The sequence below is a fragment of the Misgurnus anguillicaudatus genome, chromosome 8 (genome assembly GCF_027580225.2).
Source record: "Misgurnus anguillicaudatus chromosome 8, ASM2758022v2, whole genome shotgun sequence".
Classification (NCBI taxonomy): Eukaryota; Metazoa; Chordata; class Actinopteri; order Cypriniformes; family Cobitidae; genus Misgurnus; species Misgurnus anguillicaudatus.
The window spans coordinates 5,673,150-5,692,920 of NC_073344.2; the positions used below are offsets into that span (position 1 = coordinate 5,673,150).

Consider the following 19,771-nt stretch of genomic DNA (forward strand, 5'->3'; position numbering starts at 1 on the left):
CTGAGTAGCCCCACCCATAGTGCAATCTCATTGGTCCAAAATCCTGCTGTGCTTTGTGTATTAAACCTCAAAGGGGTGGACAGACAAATTACTTTCTACTGTAAATGTATTACCTTCAATTTTGTCAAAGTGTCCAGAGTCCATACAGTAGTATGTGAATTTTAAAAAACATACAACATTGTAATAAATAGCTTGACAGGTATATAGCATTTTTTTTGATAACCATCTTAGAAAATCTAATCATAAATTCTTAAACATCTGAAAAGTCCCATGTAGTGGAAAATGTAATAGCAAGTGCCTTGTTTCACCTTGACAAACTCAGTGGTGCCCTTGAAAAAAAAAATAACATGGGAAGTTTGTACGTTTAATCTCCATTTCATGTAGATCGCCACCATGTGGGTGAAATCCGGCATAAAGGAGACACATATGATTCAGGTCATGTAACACAGAGAACATAAGGGGAATACTGATAACTAAATACTCCAAACAGCAATCTAGTCCTACAAGTTGAAGCATATAAATTATCATTAACATTCAAACCATCTCAATCATGTAAATGACAGCATAACAAAAACAGCCTTTTCAGGTCTTCATACTTCATGGTGGCAGAGAATCCCTTTAAAGGGGCCATGGCACAAGACTTTTTTAAGATGTCAAATAAATATTTGGTGTCCCCAAAGCACATATGTGAAGTTTTAGCTTAAAATACCAAATAAATAATGTATTATAGCATGTTAAAATTGCCACTTTGTAGGTGTGTGCAAAAATGTGCCATTTTGGGTGTGTCCTTTAAAATGCAAATGAGCTGATGAAATTCAAACACTGATCACAATGATGGTGCAATTAAAGCTCAATTGTGCTTTTCTCTGCACTAAATTGCAGTGCTGTGGTTGGATAAAGGGGTGGTATTATTATAATAAGAGCTCCATATGACATCATAAGGAGGGCCAAATTTCAACGACCTTTTTTTTCACATGCTTGTAGAGAATGCTTTACCAAAACTAAGTTACTGGGTTGTTCTTTTTCACATTTTCTAGGTTGATAGAAGCACTAGGGACCCAATCATAGCACTTAAACATGGAAAAAGTCAGATTTCATGCCATGGCCCCTTTAACATAACCAAGTGGTCTATCTTAAATCTAGCAGGGCCTCTTTCCTAAGCAAAGGCTATTTTTACCTCACTTAGCTGTGACAGAGATAGTACTGACAATGAACAGCCTTCTTTGCTCAAAAAAGCAGAGGCACAGGTTAAGACTTTCAATAATTGATCAACCATTACCATATTCATACACAATTCACAATGCATCTTTCTACTTATTAAATCATGCAAAGAATATAGATAGTTGTTTTGTGGTACTTTGCCAGTTTGACTTGAGACGTTTCAGTAGGTATTCACCCCCATGTCTTTGTGAAAATGAGAGCTATTATATGACTACATACTGCCTGAGCCAAAGTTACCCGAGGACAGCTCTGAATACCTAAGAGGAATGATGGAAGCATAAGACCTTAAGCCTTTTTCTCTAATATTAGTACTATAAACAAACCATGAAGCGCACACTCAATGTGTTACTGTATCTGTTGTTCTGTCATAGAAACCCGAAACTGTTCTTCTACGTGTTTACAGCAGGAATGCGAGCACTTTCAGGGGACTCATGGCTTCAAATAAACATACCAGAACAACAAAATCACAGACTTCTTTCTAATGATCCTGGCCAGACCAAACTGGAAATAGCTGGGCTTATCTACCTCTAACACTCTGAAAAATAGGGCTTTCCTCCCAGACCTCTTCACGGAGGCTAAAACTTTCTCAGACACCCGCTGTTGCGCTATGCTATCATTGCAAACATTTCACGCTGTCTGCATGGAGATGGATAGACGTACACTACTTAAGGAGACAGAATGTGAATTGGAAAATAAAACAACGTAGGAGTACAACAGAGAAAGAAGATGATGGGCAAAGGTATTATGTTACCTACAGAATAACAAGGTTTAGATGGTTGTGCAATGATACTTAAAAAGCACATTGGTTTACTTAATGAAATTCTAACCTTTATTCCATTGAATGTTTAAATCAGATGAACTGTTATGGTCACTCTATTTTTATTATAACTTTTCTTTAGAAAGAAAGCCTATTCGGTTTTCATATTTAGTAGAAAAGACTTAATCAGCTTACAAAAACCTGTCAAAACCACATTCACTATGTAAAAGAGAGCCAGTTGTTTTCTTTTTGAAAACTGAGGTTTTGAAATAAAGTTTTATAAAGGTAAATTCTGACATCTAGTGGCAGATCAATCTGATCAAACCAAAAGAGAATTCCAGAATGTGAAGACTACAGCACAAATGCAAAACCTGTTTCTATCGAAATTATACAGAGTTGGGCCAGTGCAGTCACCACACACGAAAGTAATTTTATTAATGATGCAACCACAAATTAATTAATTAATTTTAATAGCCAAGCTACGTCATGCCACTTTCAATTGATACGAAACTTCGCGTCTCTCTCAATAGATAAGAAAAGGTTTAACATTACAGGAACATTTTCATGCACGCAGCACATGCGATACTCAGAGTCGTTAATGTTACTGTTATTTCGTAAGTGTTAACACGCATTTAACTATAAAAACGATCGCACACAACCACATTTATGATCATAAGAGAATAATCCTTAATCGCTTCAATTATAAACTGAAAAAAAAACTTTCTCTCACACTTACCATGTTTTTATTAAAGGAAATGGTTTGTTGACTGCTGTTTAACAGACGGTTGATTGTCTTCCCATAGCTTCGGTGTGAAGTCCCATCACCATAGCAACAACATCAGAAAGGCTATCCCAAAACCTTTCGATGCAAATAATCTCCTGTAAATCTTTACCTATAGCACGAAGTGTTTTATCATTCAGCTCACTTAGTTTTTTAAAAGGGTATTTTTATACGTTGTACAGAGCAAATCATTTGCTTCTTATTCGACTCTAGTAAACCGGAAGTAATCGTTTCTGACCTTTACCGCCAACTGACACGTGGGTTTGTTATGGTCTGGAATTTGACGTTTAGTTTATTGATTTAAAGCTTGCTGGAAAAACAATAATGCCGATGGCTATATTTTTTATTACTCGAAAGTAATAAGCTAAATGTTTCAGACTTTAGGACAAGGTTCTTTGGATTATATACTAAGTTTTCTGGTTCTTTGCAGCGATTTCCGTTCTGTTGGTATAATACTACAAGAGCATTTAAAATGGATGGCAAGCCACTAATTTTAGATGGAGGTCTGGGAACCGAACTTGAAGTTAATGGACTTCAAATAGACGTATGCACCATAACACAGACATCGCATTTGTTTAAATAATGAAAAAATATTCACGCAAATTTTGTTTACAGGGGGATCCACTGTGGAGTGCAAGAATTCTGCATACAGACCCAAAGGCCATTAAGGATGTCCATTATAGGTCTTCTGTATCTTGGTTGTTGATGCATCTGAGATATTTTAGTGAACAATAAAAAAGTTTATTACAGTAAAATACTTAAAGCTAAAGCTTATGTTGTTTGTCAACTACATATTAGGCACTAGATGACTTTATGCCTCAGTCTATGTCTGCTGTATGCTGTTAAGTAATAATTGATTGTTCTTCCTAATCTGAAAATAATTATTTATTTTTAAAAGATTTCTCCAAAGTGGCTCAGATGTCATAACAACAGCCACGTATCAGGCCAGCATTGAAGGATTTGTGAAATATCTTGGTCTTGGGCCCGAGGAAGCTCGGCAGCTGATCATGTCTGGAGTTCAACTGGCAAAAGAGGCAGTATCAGACTTCATGTCTCAAAACAAGGTTTCAGGTGTGTGCAAGTCTAACTCTTAAATCTGCTATATCTCAAAAAGCCAAAATACAAGTCATATTTATTTTAAAATCCATGTGTCCTCTAGAAGACAGAAGACAACCTTTGGTTGCCGGCTCAGTGGGTCCATATGGGGCGTTCCTACATGATAGATCAGAGTATACTGGGGCATATGAGGAAAAAATGACAGTGGAGGTAAGGCAAAATTATGCTTTCTGTCCACCATAGCAGACACTGCATTAAAATTTTAAGTGCCTGTTTTCTTCTATTAGGAGTTTAAAGACTGGCATCGTCCCCAGATCCAGTGTTTGGTAAAGGCTGGAGTCGATCTTGTTGCCATGGAGACAATTCCATGTCTTAAAGAGGCAGAGGCATTGGTAGAAGTTCTCAAAGAATTCCCAGGAACTAAAGCCTGGCTTTCCTTTTCCTGTAAGGTGACTGATTCTAATAGATGCATGCACTCTTACATGTGTATGTACCCCATCAATGATAAATTATTAAATTCGTAATAATGAGATTTGCAACTGTACTAGTCTTAGAATAATGCTCGATTTGTTTCAGGACAATCATAATATTTCGAGTGGGAAGACATTTTCTGAGGCAGTGCAGGTGGCTTGTAGGTCCTCACAGCTGGTTGCTGTGGGAGTGAACTGTTGCCCCCCTGATCTGGTGAAACCACTTCTAGAGTCAGCCATGTCCCACAAAAAAGCAGATTTGAGCTGGGTGGTCTATCCCAATAATGAAGAGGGTTGGGATCCCGAAACAGGGTATGGTTAATACAATTTTAAGCATTTCAAGTATTTGTAAAGGCTCTGTAAATTCATGAATGTTTTAACCATTGATATTGCGTAAATTGCAGAGGAAGAACTGAAAAATGGACATCATTTGCAAAATTAAGTCTTGACTGGAAAGAGCAAGGGGCTTTGTGGATAGGTAAATAATTTTAACTGTACTAAACTCATGTAATGGCTCCCAACTAATAATAATGGTGTGCAATGCTTTCTCTCAACAGGTGGCTGCTGCTTTGTTGGTCCTGCTGATATAACTGAGCTAAAGCATGTGCTACATATGTAGCCTTACCTCATGAAACAGTGTGATATATCCACTTCCCAATTACATTTGAAATAATGCCTTGATGTTTAAAAAGGTGTGTCAGTATTTTATTTATAAATACATTTATAAATAAATAAAATATTAGATTTAAATGAGTTTGATATTATATATGAAGTTCAAGCTGCATTTACTTATCTAACCCCTAACTGACTTTTTGATATTTAAAATTGTGACCGTTTGACCTACTGCTTTGAGAGTCAGGCTTTTAATCTGAAGGTTACAGGTTTGATTCCCAGAATATTGTGTGTGTGCGTGCGTGTGTGCGTGTGTGTGTGTGTGTGTGTGTGTGTGTGTGTGTGTGTGTGTGTGTGTGTGTGTGTGTATACACTACTCACTGGGATATGTTAAATGCAGAAGTCACAATCCAAGTATGGGTTACCATACATTGCCCATTACGTCACTTTTCACGTAACCTTCACTCATCTATGGTGCTCATCTTTCTGTAGCTTCAAGTGTAGTCCAACACATATTATCATTGCAACAAAAGTTTAAAAATGTTCTCTCATTTGTTAGTCATTTTGGAAAAAGCATTTGCTAGATGAATTAAGTAAACATAAGTTCATGCACAACTGAATACTCTGAATTTTGATTAACGGAAACGTGTATAGGGAGTAAAAGGTCAGTTTCCGCGTACGTTTGTTAATTTGTATGTCTTTAACTTGGGGAAAAAGTTAGATTCATTTTTCTTTTTGTATTTATTTTAGTTTTTTATTGAAAAGAGATGTCAGACAATTTTACAATAGCAGTTTTTGACATTTGTCATTTTTACAGCATTAAATAACAATAATAATAATAAAAAAAACTACTCAAAGTTCTCCATGTCAAAGACCAATCAAAATATCTTGTTAAATTATAATCCAATTGTAGTAAAACTATTTACAAAGAACAGGGGATGTAGATACAATATTACTGTAAGCACAAACCATATGTTCTATAACAAAAAAAACAACATTTGGTTCAATAGGAGTTATATATTCTATCCATTTGGACCCAAAGTCAACAGATATATCTTTTTGGTTATTTATACAAAAAGTAATTTTCTCCATAATAAAGATATTTCTTACAATGTCAATACAATCTGGTATTTGTGGTGGGTTAGGTTTATACCAGCATCTAGTAATAGCTTTTTTACTTAAAGCAAGAATAATTCTGTACAAATATTTGTTTTTCTTTGCCCAGGAAACCATTGACAACTTTCCCAAATAGAGTGCCTCAAAACTAAAATTGACTGAGATGTCTAAAAAAATTTCCAAGGCTTTATGTATATCTTTCCAAAAACTTTTAATAATAGGACAACCCCAAAATAGATTCATTTTTCATACTACCTGTGTTTCATGCAGCTGCATTCTGCATGGTTCTAGATCGTTTTTTGTCGTCCTCCAAACCAGCTGGTGGCGGTAAAGCGTTTCGGATCTCTGTCAAGCATCTAAATCCCAGCTGCTTGTTTCAGCCATGTGGTGGTACTTTACTGTTTATGAACATGACCACAGCGTTATGGAGTTTTAAGTTTAACCCAGCTAGTCTTTTAAACACGGCTTTATATTAAAACGCATCCGTTACGGCTGTTATTCTAGCAGTAGTTACGCATACGTCATTCGTTTAAAGAGAAAAGCATGGCAGCACCGGACAGTGATGATGGTATGGATGAATTTATGGAGACATTTAAGACACGGAAATACAAAAATGCGTTTAATGAAAGCAACTGGGAGGAGGTAAGAGCTGTCACATTCTTGAGAGGCACAATAATAACACGATGTCGATGTGCGCGAACGTGACAGGTTCACGTTAGTGAAGATCACAATGCATGCCTGTGTACAATACATTGTGTTTTCATAAACATAAGACCTGTACATTTCGCAGGAGTTTGATAAAGTGCCAATGTTCATGAAGACGGCTCCAGAGGAGATAAATCCAGAGAAACATCCTGATCTTGCCTGCATTCAGTCTATTATCCATGATGATGAAAGGACACCTGAAAGTGGGCTTTGACTTTTATTTGTAACGTTGTCTTGATTTAGTTTTATGTAGTTGTATAGTGCTATCAATTAATAAATTATTATAGACGAACCTTTTCAATGTCTTCTTCAGAGCAAGCCAGGAGTTTGAAGGATGAGGGGAACGAGTACTTTAAGGAGAAGAACTATAAGAAAGCTGTTGTGTCCTACACAGCAGGATTGAAGAAGAACTGTGTAGACCTGGAACTCAATGCTGTTCTATACACCAATCGTGCAGCTGCGCATTTCTATTTAGGTACAGTCAGTATTTCTCTAAAACGCAAAACGATTTCTTTGTAAATGCACCTGACTAATCAGGAAGTTTTCCATTTTGATGCCATTGCTATTTTATATTTAATTGTTTGAGGTATGTAAGTGGACATTTTCTTGTTCTAGGTAACATGCGATCATCTTATAATGACGCCACAGCTGCTAAGAAACTAAAGCCAGACCACATTAAAGCCATTTTAAGAGGTGAGTTATACCTAACTAAACACATTTGCAGTCGTTCATTCAATGCACACCTTTATCAAAAGCAACTTGGAGTGCATTGAATTTATAGATTTTTTGTATTTGTATTCTGGGGTAAAACCAATGATCATTGCATTGATAGCACTATGTTCTACTAGTTGAGCTATGTGAACACCTAAATAACTGTTGTTCCAAGAAACAAACCAGAGTTAATAATAGGGTGTCTGAAGCTCTTGGCGTTAGCAGGGAAAAAGTTTGTTGGTTTGATCCAAGGGATCACACATACTGATAAAAGTAGCTTTGGATAGTAACATCCACCAAATGAATATTGGAAATATGCTATTTTGTAGCCTAATATACAGGGGTTGTGACGTGTAACACTTGTGCACATGCTTTACAGTATTCAAAGAAATATTTACCCAATATAAGCTAAATTTGTAAGTAAAAAGCCCAGTTTTGGGTCATCCTGATGTTTGGGGTTTTTTTTGCAATTTTTTTTGCTTTTTTGGGGGGGGGTAGTTTTATACATGATCAGCCATAACATTATGACCACTTGCCTAATATTGTGTAGGTCCGCCCTTTGCCACCTAAACAGCCCTTTCAACAGCCCAGTCCACTAAAACTTTCTATCAGAACCAGCATTCACTTTTTCAGCAATTTCAGCTACAGTTGCTCATCTGTTGGATCGGACCACACGGGCCAGCCTTCGCTCTCCACGTGCATCAAAGAGCCTTGACCGCCTATGACCCTGTCGCCGGTTTATCGCTTTTTTCTTTCTTGGGCCACTTTTGATAGGCACTGACCCCTAAAGACCAGGAACACGAGCTGCAGTTTTGGAGATGCTCTGACCCAGTCGTCAATCACAATTTGGCCCATTTTTTCCCTGCTTCTAACACATGAACTTTTAGGACAAGTGCCAAGAAAGATTCAGGAAAAGCAGGAAAAAAGGGCAGGCGTAAGGATCTGAGCGACATTGACAAGGGCCAAATTGTGATTGCTAGATGACTGGGTCGGAGCATCTCCAAAACTGCAGCTTTTGTGGGATTTTCCCGGTCTGCAGTGAACCAGCGACAGGGTCATGGGCGGCCAAGGCTCATTGTTACACGTGGGGAGTGAAGGCTGGCCCATGTTGTCCAATCCAACAGACGAGCTAAAATTACTGAAAAATAAATGCTGGTTCTGATAGAAAGGTTTAATGGAGTCTATGTCTTGACGGGTCAGGGCTGTTTTGGTTGCACTTGGGGGACCAATGCAATATTAGGCAGGTGGTCAAAATGTTATGGGTGATCATTGTTTATATACTGTGGTATTAAAGTATTTCTAGCTAGTTCTGGCTAATAACAATTGTATGTGTGTGCGTGTGTAGGAGCACAGTGTTGTATGGAGCTACGTAATCATGCAGAAGCATTGGAGTGGTGTGATGAGGGTCTCAGGCTGCTCCCCACTGACAAAAAACTACTGGAGCTGAGAGCCAAAGCAGACAAGCATAAGGTTACTATAGTATTTGTACTAGTATGTAAATAACTAAGAAATATGTAATTTGAAAGAATTCTTGTTCAATTGAATTATACTGTATGTATTTTAGAGAGAAGCAGAGAGAGATGCCAGAAAAGCACAAATTAAAGCGAAGAAGGAAAAGAATGAGAGGGAAGCATTGTTAGCTGCCATTAAGGTAAGATGGTCTTGACCTTAAGTATTACAGACACGAATGTGTTCTTCACACTTTGTTTAAATGCTTGGCCCAGGTCTGATTTTGATTCCACCATCCTTCCTCTGGTCTTCACAACATTTTTTATATTATTTGGGTCCAAAGCATGGTACAAATCAGCATCTGGTTTACCACATGATTATTTCTCACCAACAAAATAAACAGAACTTTAATGTTTGTGTCAGAGCAGCTTAGGTCCACACCATAAGCTGTAATGTGAAAGTAGCTTCGATTCATTAATTAAAGCATTACTTGAAGGATCTAAATCTTAAATTACTGTTTTTCTTAAGGAGCGGGGCATTAAACTCCTAAAGCCCGAGCCATCACAACACAGAGCTTCAGATGGTGAGGATGATGATGGAGGTTCATCTAGAGCTCTCGCTGATCTGGAACTTGATGGAATCGGATCTCAGGAGGCCACTGGAGCTCGTGTTTATATGGATGAGCAGGGTCTCCTTCACTGGCCAGTGTTGTTCCTCTACCCTGAGCATAGCCAGACTGACTTTATATCTGCTTTCTGTGAAAACTCCAGGTTTGTTCTGAGGTCAAAAAGTGTCAATATGAATGTGTGTGAAGAGTCTTTTACTAGTAAACAAATCGCATCAAACTGTCTTATGGATTTTTCTGAACAAAGGTGGCCTGCTTTGAAAGTTAATGCTTTATTCTTTAAATCCTAAAAATGTTTTTATTTATGCTTTGCATAATTTCCTGTTGCATAGCTTTATAGACCATTTGGCAGTCATGTTTGGTGAAGAACTGCCTCCATGGGATACAGAAAGAAAATATCGGCCACAAAATCTACAGGTTAGTACAGAGACACTGTATTACTTTTAATTAGGGGTGTGTGCGATATGACAATATTTAAACAACTAAAATTTCTCCATGATCTATCTTTACTTACAGTTATGTGTGTTAATTATGGCTGGTGTCCTGTTCTATTATTCAATGTGTCGCAGCTTCACTTTGAAAAACTATGATTATATTTTTGCCATGTCTCTTACACTTATACTTTTAATTTGTTTAAATTAGATGCAATACCACAAACTATCATTGGTTAGTGTCTGTTCATAACCTCTCATACTTTTTTCAGCTGTTCTTTGAGGATCATGAAAAAGGAAACCTTTATCAAGTTGATCTTGAAAAGTCCCTTCTTAATGTTCTTCAGAACCAAAGGTATTTTTAGAGGAAGTTCTTTACAGTAGTTTCATCACAGTTAAAAATGTATCTTTAATGTTCTTCTTCCTGTTTTGTTTTTATTCAGGTGCACTGTGAAGGCAGGAACCCCTAGCTTCATCGTGTTGGTATCAGGCTCTCCATTTTGTAAGCAGTATTTATCAGGAAAAAAGGTCCAGAGACTGAAATGATTTTCTGTTTCAATCCTAAAAAGAGACACTGGCTATAAATTAGCTTGTATGGATATTAAGGACGTTTCTGCTCACCCTACTCCTTGAGAAGTACAGTTTAATAAACCGTATCCCACCTGTTTTACATAGGTGATTTTTGTAAAGCTTTCTTGTATCTGTGAAATATGAGCTAAAATGTATGGTATAGTCTAGGGGTAGGCAACGTCGGAGTGCCGACATCCTGCAGATTTGGGTTCCAACCTCGCCTTGCCTACCAGTAGTTTTCAGGTGACTCTTTAGACCTTGATTAGCTTATTCAGGAGCTAAACTCTGCAGGACATCGGCACTCCAGGACCGACGTTGCCTACCCCTGGTATAGGCTTTTAAGTATGATTAAGTCTTCCCAGCTTATTCTTATCAACATTTGAGACTGTCCTCCAAAAATAACGACCTCATAGGTTGTTTGTGCAAGCACCTTATTACGACGTAAAGTGACGTATTAAGGGATTAGTGTCCTCTACCGACAGTAGCTTATACAACCTGTTGTTACGTTTTAAGGTTTTTGCCTTATACATCAGATTAGACACATTTAATTTTATAAATTTGTAAATGTATAAATGGTTTCAAAAACATTTATGGTTTTAAAGATATTTTGGAGCATCTAACCCTTACCCTAAACCCAACTACTTCTCAACCATATAAAACACAACACGCAAGTAAAAGTACAGTCACAGGTATTTATTGCATAAAACAGTATAAAAGTATTACAAACCATTCGGGTTGCCTACCTTGCAACTGAAGCCATACGATTACTTAATATGAAGAACTCTGTGATCAAAACGCACAGTCAGATCTCATTTAAACATAAACCAGCATGACGTAGTCGGTCACAAGAGCCAATAGCGCTTCACATTCTTAGCTAACATAATGATGCAATCGGTTACGAGACACACAAGAGCCAATGCCTTTTCACAATCATAAATGACGTATCATCGCTGCTTCTGGCGGAAGTTTTTGAATCAAGTGTACACCAGATCTGATATTTACAGTGGATTGTCATCACTTTTGCATCTTTTCTTCAAGTAAATCGATCGTTTGACTTCGGTACACTTGGAATATTTTAAGTACATTTTTTAAAAGTTGTGACTGTTTTGTATGCTGTGTTTATATCATATAATAAATAAATGGGTATGTTATTTGCCCTGAAATGCCTGAATAGTGTAATGTGTAATAAAATACAATTAATCCTGGCGGTTTGAAAATCTTATCCCAGTACATGTATAATTTTGATATGATGACCCCAAAATATCATTTTATACCCTAATATATTAAGTTTCACTTGCTGCCGGTAGAGGCGCTAACTTAGTAAATGCATCTATTGGTCGTATTTGGTGAAATGGACAAGCCGTCGTATGGGTTGGAGAATAAGTTTGAACATTTAATGGCAGTTTCCCGGACAGGGATTACACTATTCCTAGATTAAAATAAATGTAAGAGCTGTCCAAACTGAAAACAACGTACACTGACATATCTTAAAATACATCTGTGCCCTTTGTTTTGCCTCAAAATGCACACAAGTGATGTTTTAGTAAGACATGTTTGTTAGCATGGGATAACATTTTTTGAATTTCAATGATTACTACATCTCCAGCATAAAACAATTACATCCTGTTTTACTGGTTCTTCAAGCTTTGTGGCATGTGCTGGAGGAAAAATGCCATAGCTAAAAAAATCTTTGCAATGTTTTAGCTATGATGCAACAGTAATATAGCATAATTGCATGCATATAAGTGTTCATATTTAAAAAATAAAATTTTCTCTGTAATGTTTGTCCATAACAAATAGCATGAACAAAGGATATTTCTATTTTGAAATGAGTAGCTTCAAAATCGTCTGATAAAATATGCACATGCACAACTTCAGATCACACAATTGCCCATCACAGTAATATTGTCTACACTCCTATAACAGTGGCCATGTTATAGTAATTTTTCAGTATCCTGTAGTCGTCTTTTCATATTGATATGGACCTGCCCAATATTAATTTCTTCTCTTGTGGCTGTATGCTCTGCAGCAACCTTTTAACCACTTCCAGCCTCCCCTTCCTCACAAGGTCCTTCGACAACTCGGTCACCTCATCCGTGTGTGCTCGGCACAGGGCCTTTAACTCCGTCTGAACTATCCTGGACCCATATCGCTTTTCTGCCTTCTTTAAACATTCCTCTAACTGGGAAATCGCATCACCTGTGTCCGTCCCACTCTGGGTGAAGCTCACAAGAATTGCCTGTAGCAGACAGCGCAGGACCTCCGTGTCTCGGACGCTAGGTGATTCCAGTTCAAGCGCTTGCCTGAAACAGTCGATCGCATTCTTTTCCTCCCCTTTCACCAACAGGCAGCGACCACGTAGGAGTTGTAGTTTTGAGATCGTCGAGCCCAAAGGACACTGCAATGCTTTTGATAAACTGATCAGGGCGTGATTTATTGCCATCTCGTCCACCAATAGGCTCTCCTGCAGGGCGTCCACACCCATGTAGTAGAAGACCTGATCGTAGGAAAGTGATTGTTTATCAACTACAGAGTGACTGTAAACTACATGAAATCTTTGACGTGGAGGTTGCATACCTGACCCATCTCCAAATGAGTCCTCAAACAGGGTCGGACAGCCAAAACACGTTCAAGGTCAGCGCGAGCTTCTTTTAAAATCTGACGGTCGGGGATACCACCTTGACCACATTTAGCTTTCTCCAAATCCTTTGCATAAATTGTAACACCAAGCTGGAGAGGAAGTTCATAACTTTCAGTAGTGAAAAGTAGATCATTGGGTGTACATCAAAACTATTCGAAAGTACAAATGGAATTTAAACATTCGCAGACCTTTAAAACGTCTATGTTGTAATCATATAGTCTGACGTGAATCACATGGGTGAGGTGCTAAGAAGCAATGCTTTGTCTTTTTGTAACCGTTGTCAGGTTTTATACAGAGGCATTTAAGGTGTGTTAAGTAGACAGTAGACATTTATTTCCGTGATTTCCTTTTTTGACAATGCTCAACTAATTGATTAGGAATGATTTAAGTATCCATGCCGTTGTTGCGGGTTCAAGATGTGAACAAAATATGTATTTTTATATACAGGCATAATGACTTGGTTAAGTGGCATGCAAGTAATTTATTTACCTTGGCACGAGTGCAATAGGCCTGCCAGTTGAGTTCAGCATCGGGCAGGACATTCAAAGCCATGTTACAGATACCCGTGGCCATCTCCAGTTTACCAGACAGAAAAAACACGTTGGCTAGCCTGTTGAGTACGAATGCATCATCTCCAGCGAGATTAATGGCCTGTTGAAATGACCAGTAGAAAGTCACACAGTAGTTTTGTTGTGTGTCATATCAGTGTATGAGCTCAGTGTATTCATATCAAACATTTGACTATGCACTGATGTCCACAAACAACAAATTGTTACAGTCAATGTGACATGTGGATACAAAGGTGTTTGTTTGGCTTGACCAAAGACATTTAAAATATATGTCTGGTCTGACATACAGTACCGATCCGTAACAGGTCAGAGGGTCCGATCCGGATAAACCACAGTCGTGAACTGACATTGGCACGGTGGAAAACTCCTCCATTCGCTCCAGCATCAGACCTATATAGCACCATCCCAGGGCTAGAGAAGGATAAATAAGTGGATATGGAGCAAATTGTATTGTCTTAATAATTGCATGGCATCTGAAGTACATGAAATAAATGCATAAATGTTTGCTATAGAGGCAAGAAGGCATATATGAATTAAAGAAGTTGCCAAGTGACGACATGAAACTGGAACGGCTGGTCTGCTTCACTCTTTATAATGTAATCTAGAAACACACAGTACTATCTTCATACAATAACAAACTGCTTTACTAAACCCCATAAATATGTCTAATGAATAAAACTCACCCTTTAGATGTGTGTTGTCAGACTTTAAAGTCTCTGTGAGAAGCTTGAGGGCCTTGTTGAAATAGGTCAGTCTTGTGGATTCAATGTCGTTTGAATCCCTTACAATAGCATCTAACCTAAAACACAAGCTAAGGTTTAGGGCCCTTATGAATTTAAAAGCTCGATGAAGTGTTAAAAGTATATTGGTAGCACTTTATTTTACAGTACGTGTACTTACCTTGCACATATATTGTAAATATGTTGTACTTACAGACAAATGTGTGGTACTTACATTTGCGTATCTACATGGTTATTAAGGGTATCATCACTGTACTTGCCAGTGGTGCATACTTGGTAGTAATTATGTAACTTTAGGCAAGTACTGGGTCATACCAGATAAATACTTATAGTGTAGGTATACAGTAACTAACAAGAAACACTACTGTACAATATAAGTATTTAGTACTTACAGCAAGTTAGGATTAATGACAGGTACTTATATTGTACTGTACGTACTGTAAAATAAACTGCAACCAGTATATTAAACACATTACATTCCAAAAGTTTTGCAATGTACCTTATGTAAATTGTTGCCATTTTGAAATTCCAACTTCTTTTTTCTTCTATCGGTGTCTGCGGATAAAAACAAAATATAAACCACAGTACCGACTTCTTCCTGTAAATAGGAATAGGCTGCTATATTCTTACCAATTCCCCTCCGTAATCAAGTGCACGATTGTATAACATCAACGCAGTTGTCAGCCTCTCTCGTAAAACTTCGTCTCCATCCAGCTCCACGTCATGAGGATGGGCGTACGCCTGCTCAGCCAAGCACCGTGCTGCCCGAAGCCTGCAGTCCATCTGGGTCTCCCCCATCTCTGGGCCCATAAGAGCAGCCACACGGTCCACACATTCGCCTTCCTCCAGCTCCCGACCCAAACTTTCATAAATGAAACCGAGGTTGGCCCAGGCGTTGAGATTTTCAGGATCCTCCTGGCAGATGCTACGAAAGGTCTCCTCGGCTACCTCCAGTTCATTTATATGAAAAGCCAGCAGGCCCAGCATATTGCGCACAGCATACTGGAGTCGCCCTGTCTCAGCTTCGAGCTCAGCCCTGAGGCTCTCGCTCTTGAGCTGGGTGTCTCGGTGCCGAAGGGTAGCTGGTCCGTTGGGCTCACCGTTCAGATGTAGATCCAAATGAAAGTGCCCAGGGATGTAGGCCATTCCCTCAATTAGAGACTCAATGTCATCTTCTGTGCTGTCCTCCATGTTCACCTGCACACACGTACTGACAGTTCTTGACTAAGATAGAGGCTCTTTAGGATCTTATAGGTAAGACAGGAAATACAGGTTTATAGAAGAGAAGATAAGCAGGTAAGGAAAGTCATAGAGCGTGTGCCTTCTTGCTTCCTGTAACAGGTTTTCCCACCCATTGTAAACATTGTGGTTTTGGATTTAGCTATTTAAAATAAATAGGAAATAAGGGCGTTTGCCTAAGGAAGTGTGAAGAATGAGACTTGCTTATTTTAACTGACCCACCTTAATGTCATGTAGGGTTTGCTGTTTAGGTAAGAGCTGAATGAAACAAAAACATGATCTTCTCAAAAAATAACGTAATTTTAAATGTAAAATGTATGTTGTTATGCCAAAGCTTTGTGATTATGTGTTCAAGTGGGAAATTGGTAAACACATACTAATAATCTTATAATACTAATACAATTAAATAATGATTTTAACAAATGCACTTTGAGAAAATGATTGTCAAAGGGGTCCTAAACACGTATTGTTTTATCTTTGACAAGTCATAATTAGACATCAGACAAACATCTTTTGGGTGTTGCATACTGAATAATATAAAATATGGTGTGTGGTATGCGATAAAAAAAACTTGGTCTTTTTAACATTCAATTTTGTTTAGTTTGACAAAATTTCACCAGGGTCAACATTTTTATTTTATATGTGCAATTTTCACTTTGTCCACTAGAATGAAACCTTTCCCCAAATATTGAGAAGAGGCAAACAGTGATGTGTAGGAATGGTGGGATTCTATCTTAGACAAAATATCTTTATGACGCTTTGATAGACAATTAGATAGCAAGAAGAAGGGGGAGGTTGCTATCTCACGATATAAAAAGAGAATCCTTGCTTTATTGTCGTGATATTTACTCCATCTGATAGCTGAAGTCACTTTATTACAGTTCTCCACAAGACAAATTGATTCAAATCACTGAAATTCAAATACTCTTTCACCTAACTTCAACATCATCCAAGGAGAATTTACCTGCTCCTGTCTATTGGGAGTTTTCTTTGTAATTTTTTGTAAATTCTTGTTTTGTGCTCTGTCCAGGTAGCAGAGATCTTCAAGTATTGAGTCTACATTATTGCACAAACGACTGTAAGACATGTTTAGGTTATGTATTTGTGACCCTGAATCAGAAAACCAGTCATAAGGGTTTTTTTTTTTTGTGAAATTTATACATCACCCGAAAGCTAATAAATAAATTTTACATTGATGTATGGTTTGTTAGGATAGGATAATATTTGGCCGAAATTATTATTTGAATCTGAGGGTGCAAAGAATCAAAATATTGAGAAAATCGCTTAAAGTGTTATCAATATGAAGTCATTAGCAACTGCATCCACTGACAAAAATAAGGTTTTGATATTTTTACGGTAGAAAATTTACAAAATATCTTCATGGAACATGATCTTTATATAATGATTTTTGGCATAATTGAAAAATTTATCATTTTGACCCACAATGTATATTTGGCTTTTGGTTTGGTTTTGTGGTCCAGGGTCACATTTGCCTAAATAAAGAACCTGAAATGGCTCTACGTTTCTTTATAAATTGTACACATATTTACACTCTAAACAATGCTTGGTTGTTTTAACTTTTAACCCATAATTTGGTCAAACACAGTATGAGCAAACCCAACTGTTGTGTTATAAATAACCCTATGCTGGGTTGTTGTTACCCAACATGCCAACATTTTTTAGAGTCTAGATGGCACAGAGAGATTTGTTCCACTGAGAGGTGAAGGGTGTTTGCAAAGTTTTATTATTATCAGGACTATTTTAAGATATTAGGCAGGGATCATCCAATATCTGATGTGGTGAAATTTACAAAATATGTTTCTATCATCTTTGACGATGATAGAGGAACATTTATCAATAGGCTATTACACACACGGGCTCACAAAAACTCCCTTGCAGCCAGCTGCTGATCTTTGCATTACTGAACTTATTATCATGTAATTATTGCTATATTAAAGTTAAGCATATAACGTACTTAAAATTTCACACCTCTGCTTTTGTAAAGGTTGTCACATAAAACAAGAGGGAGTGGAGAAAACCTTAAAGAGCACCTATTTCATTGCTAAAACACAACATTATTTTTACAATGTGTTTGCGTGGTTTATGGTTAAAAACACATTATTTTCCACATACCGTACATTTTTGTAGCTCCAGATTTCACTCTTTTCCTGAAAAGCACGAATTTGAAAAGCTCTGTGTCCCTGATTGGCCAGCTAATCTGTACGTTGTGATTGATATGAATACCTCTGACGTCAGCCGGAAATGTGACGCTCCTTACCATGTTTGAAAAATTCACGCACAATGCTATGTTAACAGGAGACAACTTACAGGTTGAGTCCGAAGCGGGAGGAATTATGATAATGTCGGTCTTGTCTACATCACCAATCCCAGGAAGTAAACTGCTGCCTACAATCCGTGTGTTTGTTCAAGTACAAGAAAAGAGATTTACGTTTCTATATAAATGTATAGACTGTATAATGTCCCTGCAAATATATTTCAATCTTATCATGATTCCCATTTTAAGCACTTATCAACGAACAGAGACATTTTTCTAATGACCTCAGACTAGAAATATGTGTGTGTTGTGTGAGGTTGTTCTTCTCTCACTACTGTTTGTCCATAATGACTTTAACAGGGGGAGATCCTTTCTGTACAGCCAGCATATGTTTAATGATGTCATCCTTGTGTGGTTTTGGCCTAGAGAACACTAGTGTAACACGTGGAATTATATGGACTGTGTTTTATTTATAAATGTGACAACATACGACAGGAACAGATCATGAATATCAGAGCGTTGTAATATGTTGTACAGCTTATGAGGTTTTTCAATTTAATGGAAAATTATTACTCACAATTCCTCTTTAGACTTATGGTTAGGAAGCATATTACTGATTCGATTCTGGTGAAAAAATATTAAAGAGCACCTATTGTCCGATTTAAGATTTAATATTTTCTTTGGTCTGTATGTGTGTATTAGTACATGTTAACGATATATAAAAAAATATGCTACATACCCTAAAGTAAACGATGATGTGAGTTATCGTCTGCAACGTAAATCTATTTTCTAGGGCTACAACAAACACACGGATTGTCCGTGACAGTTTACTTTCTGGGATTGGTGATGTAGTAAAGACCGACATTATCACAATTCCTCCTGCTTCGGACTCACAGCCTGTAAGTAAACTCCTGTCAGCATTGCATTATGAGCGAATCTTTCAAACATGGTAATGAGTGTCATATTTCTGGCTTACGTCAGAAGTATTCAGGCCAATCACAACATACATATTAGCTGGCCAATAATGGACACAGCTTTTCAAATCCGTGCATGATACTTGGTACTGTATCCAATATTTAACAGTATCCAATCTGCACTGTAGTAAATACACTCTCAGAAAAAAAAGGTACAAAAGTAGACCTTTTTAAAAGGTCCTAATATATACCATTTAGGTACATATGTAGCTTTTAGGTACCAGTATGCACCTTAGGTACAAAAGTGTACTTTTTGAAAAGGTACCACCCCAGTGACAACTTGTGTACCTTCATGTAACAGCAGAGCAATTCAATAAAAAATAAGATCAGACTTTTTATTGGATTTTTTTTAAATGAATATGTACTAAATGCTATATGTACTACGTATTATATGTAGCCTACTTTAGTATTTATAATATAGGCTACTATACAATTACTTTAGAAAGGTTAGAAAACACTAGTATCTTGGAATTTTAGTTTACTATAATAAATGTTATAGTGAAGTTACTATATATGTGCTAATATAGCCTATGTTTTATGTGGGTAGTAATAGTGAATAATTTACTGAAAACGTACTTTATACGTAATAACATGGTTATTAGTAGTGAATATTTATAATGCAATGTGTAGAATTAAGAAAGATACGAGGAAGTCTTAATGTATGTAGCCTATAGTTGTACCTCAGTCAGTCTACTAGTAAATCTTGCAGTTCAGACGGTCGTGTCTACTCGAGTGTTTACGGCAGTGAACTGTGTGTGTTTTCATCATTCGCTGTCATGCAGGTGGTATTCAGTTTAGCAGCAGCAGCAGTATGAATAAACCACATCAG

At 37.4% G+C, this 19,771-nt stretch overlaps 4 protein-coding genes across 5 annotated transcripts in view; 2 read left to right on the forward strand and 2 right to left on the reverse strand.

Moving 5' to 3' along the window:
- The window catches only part of nme7 (NME/NM23 family member 7), a 43,511-nt gene extending 40,657 nt beyond the window's left edge, over window positions 1-2,854 (reverse strand). The window contains exon 1 of the mRNA XM_055213524.2: window positions 2,715-2,854. Coding sequence (XP_055069499.1) covers window positions 2,715-2,717 — 3 coding nt within the window. The 5' untranslated portion in view covers window positions 2,718-2,854. The remainder of the gene's footprint in view (window positions 1-2,714) is intronic.
- A 37-nt stretch (window positions 2,855-2,891) lies between these two features.
- LOC129450620 (homocysteine S-methyltransferase YbgG) lies at window positions 2,892-4,528 on the forward strand. Its single transcript, XM_073870181.1, has 7 exons — window positions 2,892-3,030; window positions 3,190-3,303; window positions 3,375-3,442; window positions 3,658-3,830; window positions 3,919-4,025; window positions 4,103-4,259; window positions 4,392-4,528. Coding segments are annotated over exons 1-7 (624 nt in total). The 5' UTR covers window positions 2,892-3,027; the 3' UTR covers window positions 4,394-4,528.
- A 161-nt stretch (window positions 4,529-4,689) lies between these two features.
- On the forward strand, window positions 4,690-10,623 carry ttc4 (tetratricopeptide repeat domain 4). 2 transcript variants are annotated; one of them, XM_055213523.2, is made up of 11 exons: window positions 4,690-4,763; window positions 4,843-4,977; window positions 6,804-6,921; window positions 7,032-7,193; window positions 7,334-7,411; window positions 8,775-8,899; window positions 8,994-9,080; window positions 9,407-9,648; window positions 9,836-9,920; window positions 10,207-10,289; window positions 10,378-10,623. In XM_055213523.2, exons 2-11 carry the CDS (start codon window positions 4,966-4,968, stop codon window positions 10,478-10,480), a joined length of 1,095 nt encoding a protein of 364 aa, XP_055069498.2. In that variant the 5' UTR covers window positions 4,690-4,763; window positions 4,843-4,965; the 3' UTR covers window positions 10,481-10,623. The 2 variants fall into 2 exon arrangements, with proteins under 2 accessions (XP_055069498.2, XP_055069497.2); XM_055213522.2 differs by lacking the exons at window positions 4,690-4,763; window positions 4,843-4,977 and adding an exon at window positions 6,333-6,655.
- A 1,364-nt stretch (window positions 10,624-11,987) lies between these two features.
- Window positions 11,988-19,763, reverse strand: ttc22 (tetratricopeptide repeat domain 22). Its single transcript, XM_055213521.2, has 8 exons — window positions 19,623-19,763; window positions 15,085-15,651; window positions 14,954-15,009; window positions 14,398-14,513; window positions 14,007-14,125; window positions 13,635-13,796; window positions 13,082-13,234; window positions 11,988-13,001 (listed from the first exon to the last, which is right to left on the reverse strand). The coding sequence occupies exons 2-8, from the start codon at window positions 15,643-15,645 to the stop codon at window positions 12,474-12,476; spliced, it is 1,695 nt and encodes a 564-aa protein (XP_055069496.2). The 5' UTR covers window positions 15,646-15,651; window positions 19,623-19,763; the 3' UTR covers window positions 11,988-12,473.
- Between the last annotated feature and the right edge of the window lie 8 nt (window positions 19,764-19,771).

Coding starts and splice junctions, on each gene's coding strand:
- LOC129450620 (XM_073870181.1), top strand. Junction 3,304..3,374: donor TTAATGGACTTCAAATAGAC/GTATGCACCATA, acceptor TTTTGTTTACAG/GGGGATCCACTGTGGAGTGC. Junction 3,831..3,918: donor GTCTCAAAACAAGGTTTCAG/GTGTGTGCAAGT, acceptor TGTGTCCTCTAG/AAGACAGAAGACAACCTTTG.
- ttc4 (XM_055213522.2), top strand. CDS start 6,557: ATGGCAGCACCGGACAGTGATGATGGTATGGATGAATTTATGGAGACA. Junction 6,656..6,803: donor ATGAAAGCAACTGGGAGGAG/GTAAGAGCTGTC, acceptor TACATTTCGCAG/GAGTTTGATAAAGTGCCAAT. Junction 9,649..9,835: donor GCTTTCTGTGAAAACTCCAG/GTTTGTTCTGAG, acceptor CCTGTTGCATAG/CTTTATAGACCATTTGGCAG.
- ttc22 (XM_055213521.2), bottom strand. CDS start 15,645: ATGGAGGACAGCACAGAAGATGACATTGAGTCTCTAATTGAGGGAATG. Junction 14,514..14,953: donor ATGGCAACAATTTACATAAG/GTACATTGCAAA, acceptor CTTGTGTTTTAG/GTTAGATGCTATTGTAAGGG. Junction 13,002..13,081: donor CTCATTTGGAGATGGGTCAG/GTATGCAACCTC, acceptor TCCTACGATCAG/GTCTTCTACTACATGGGTGT.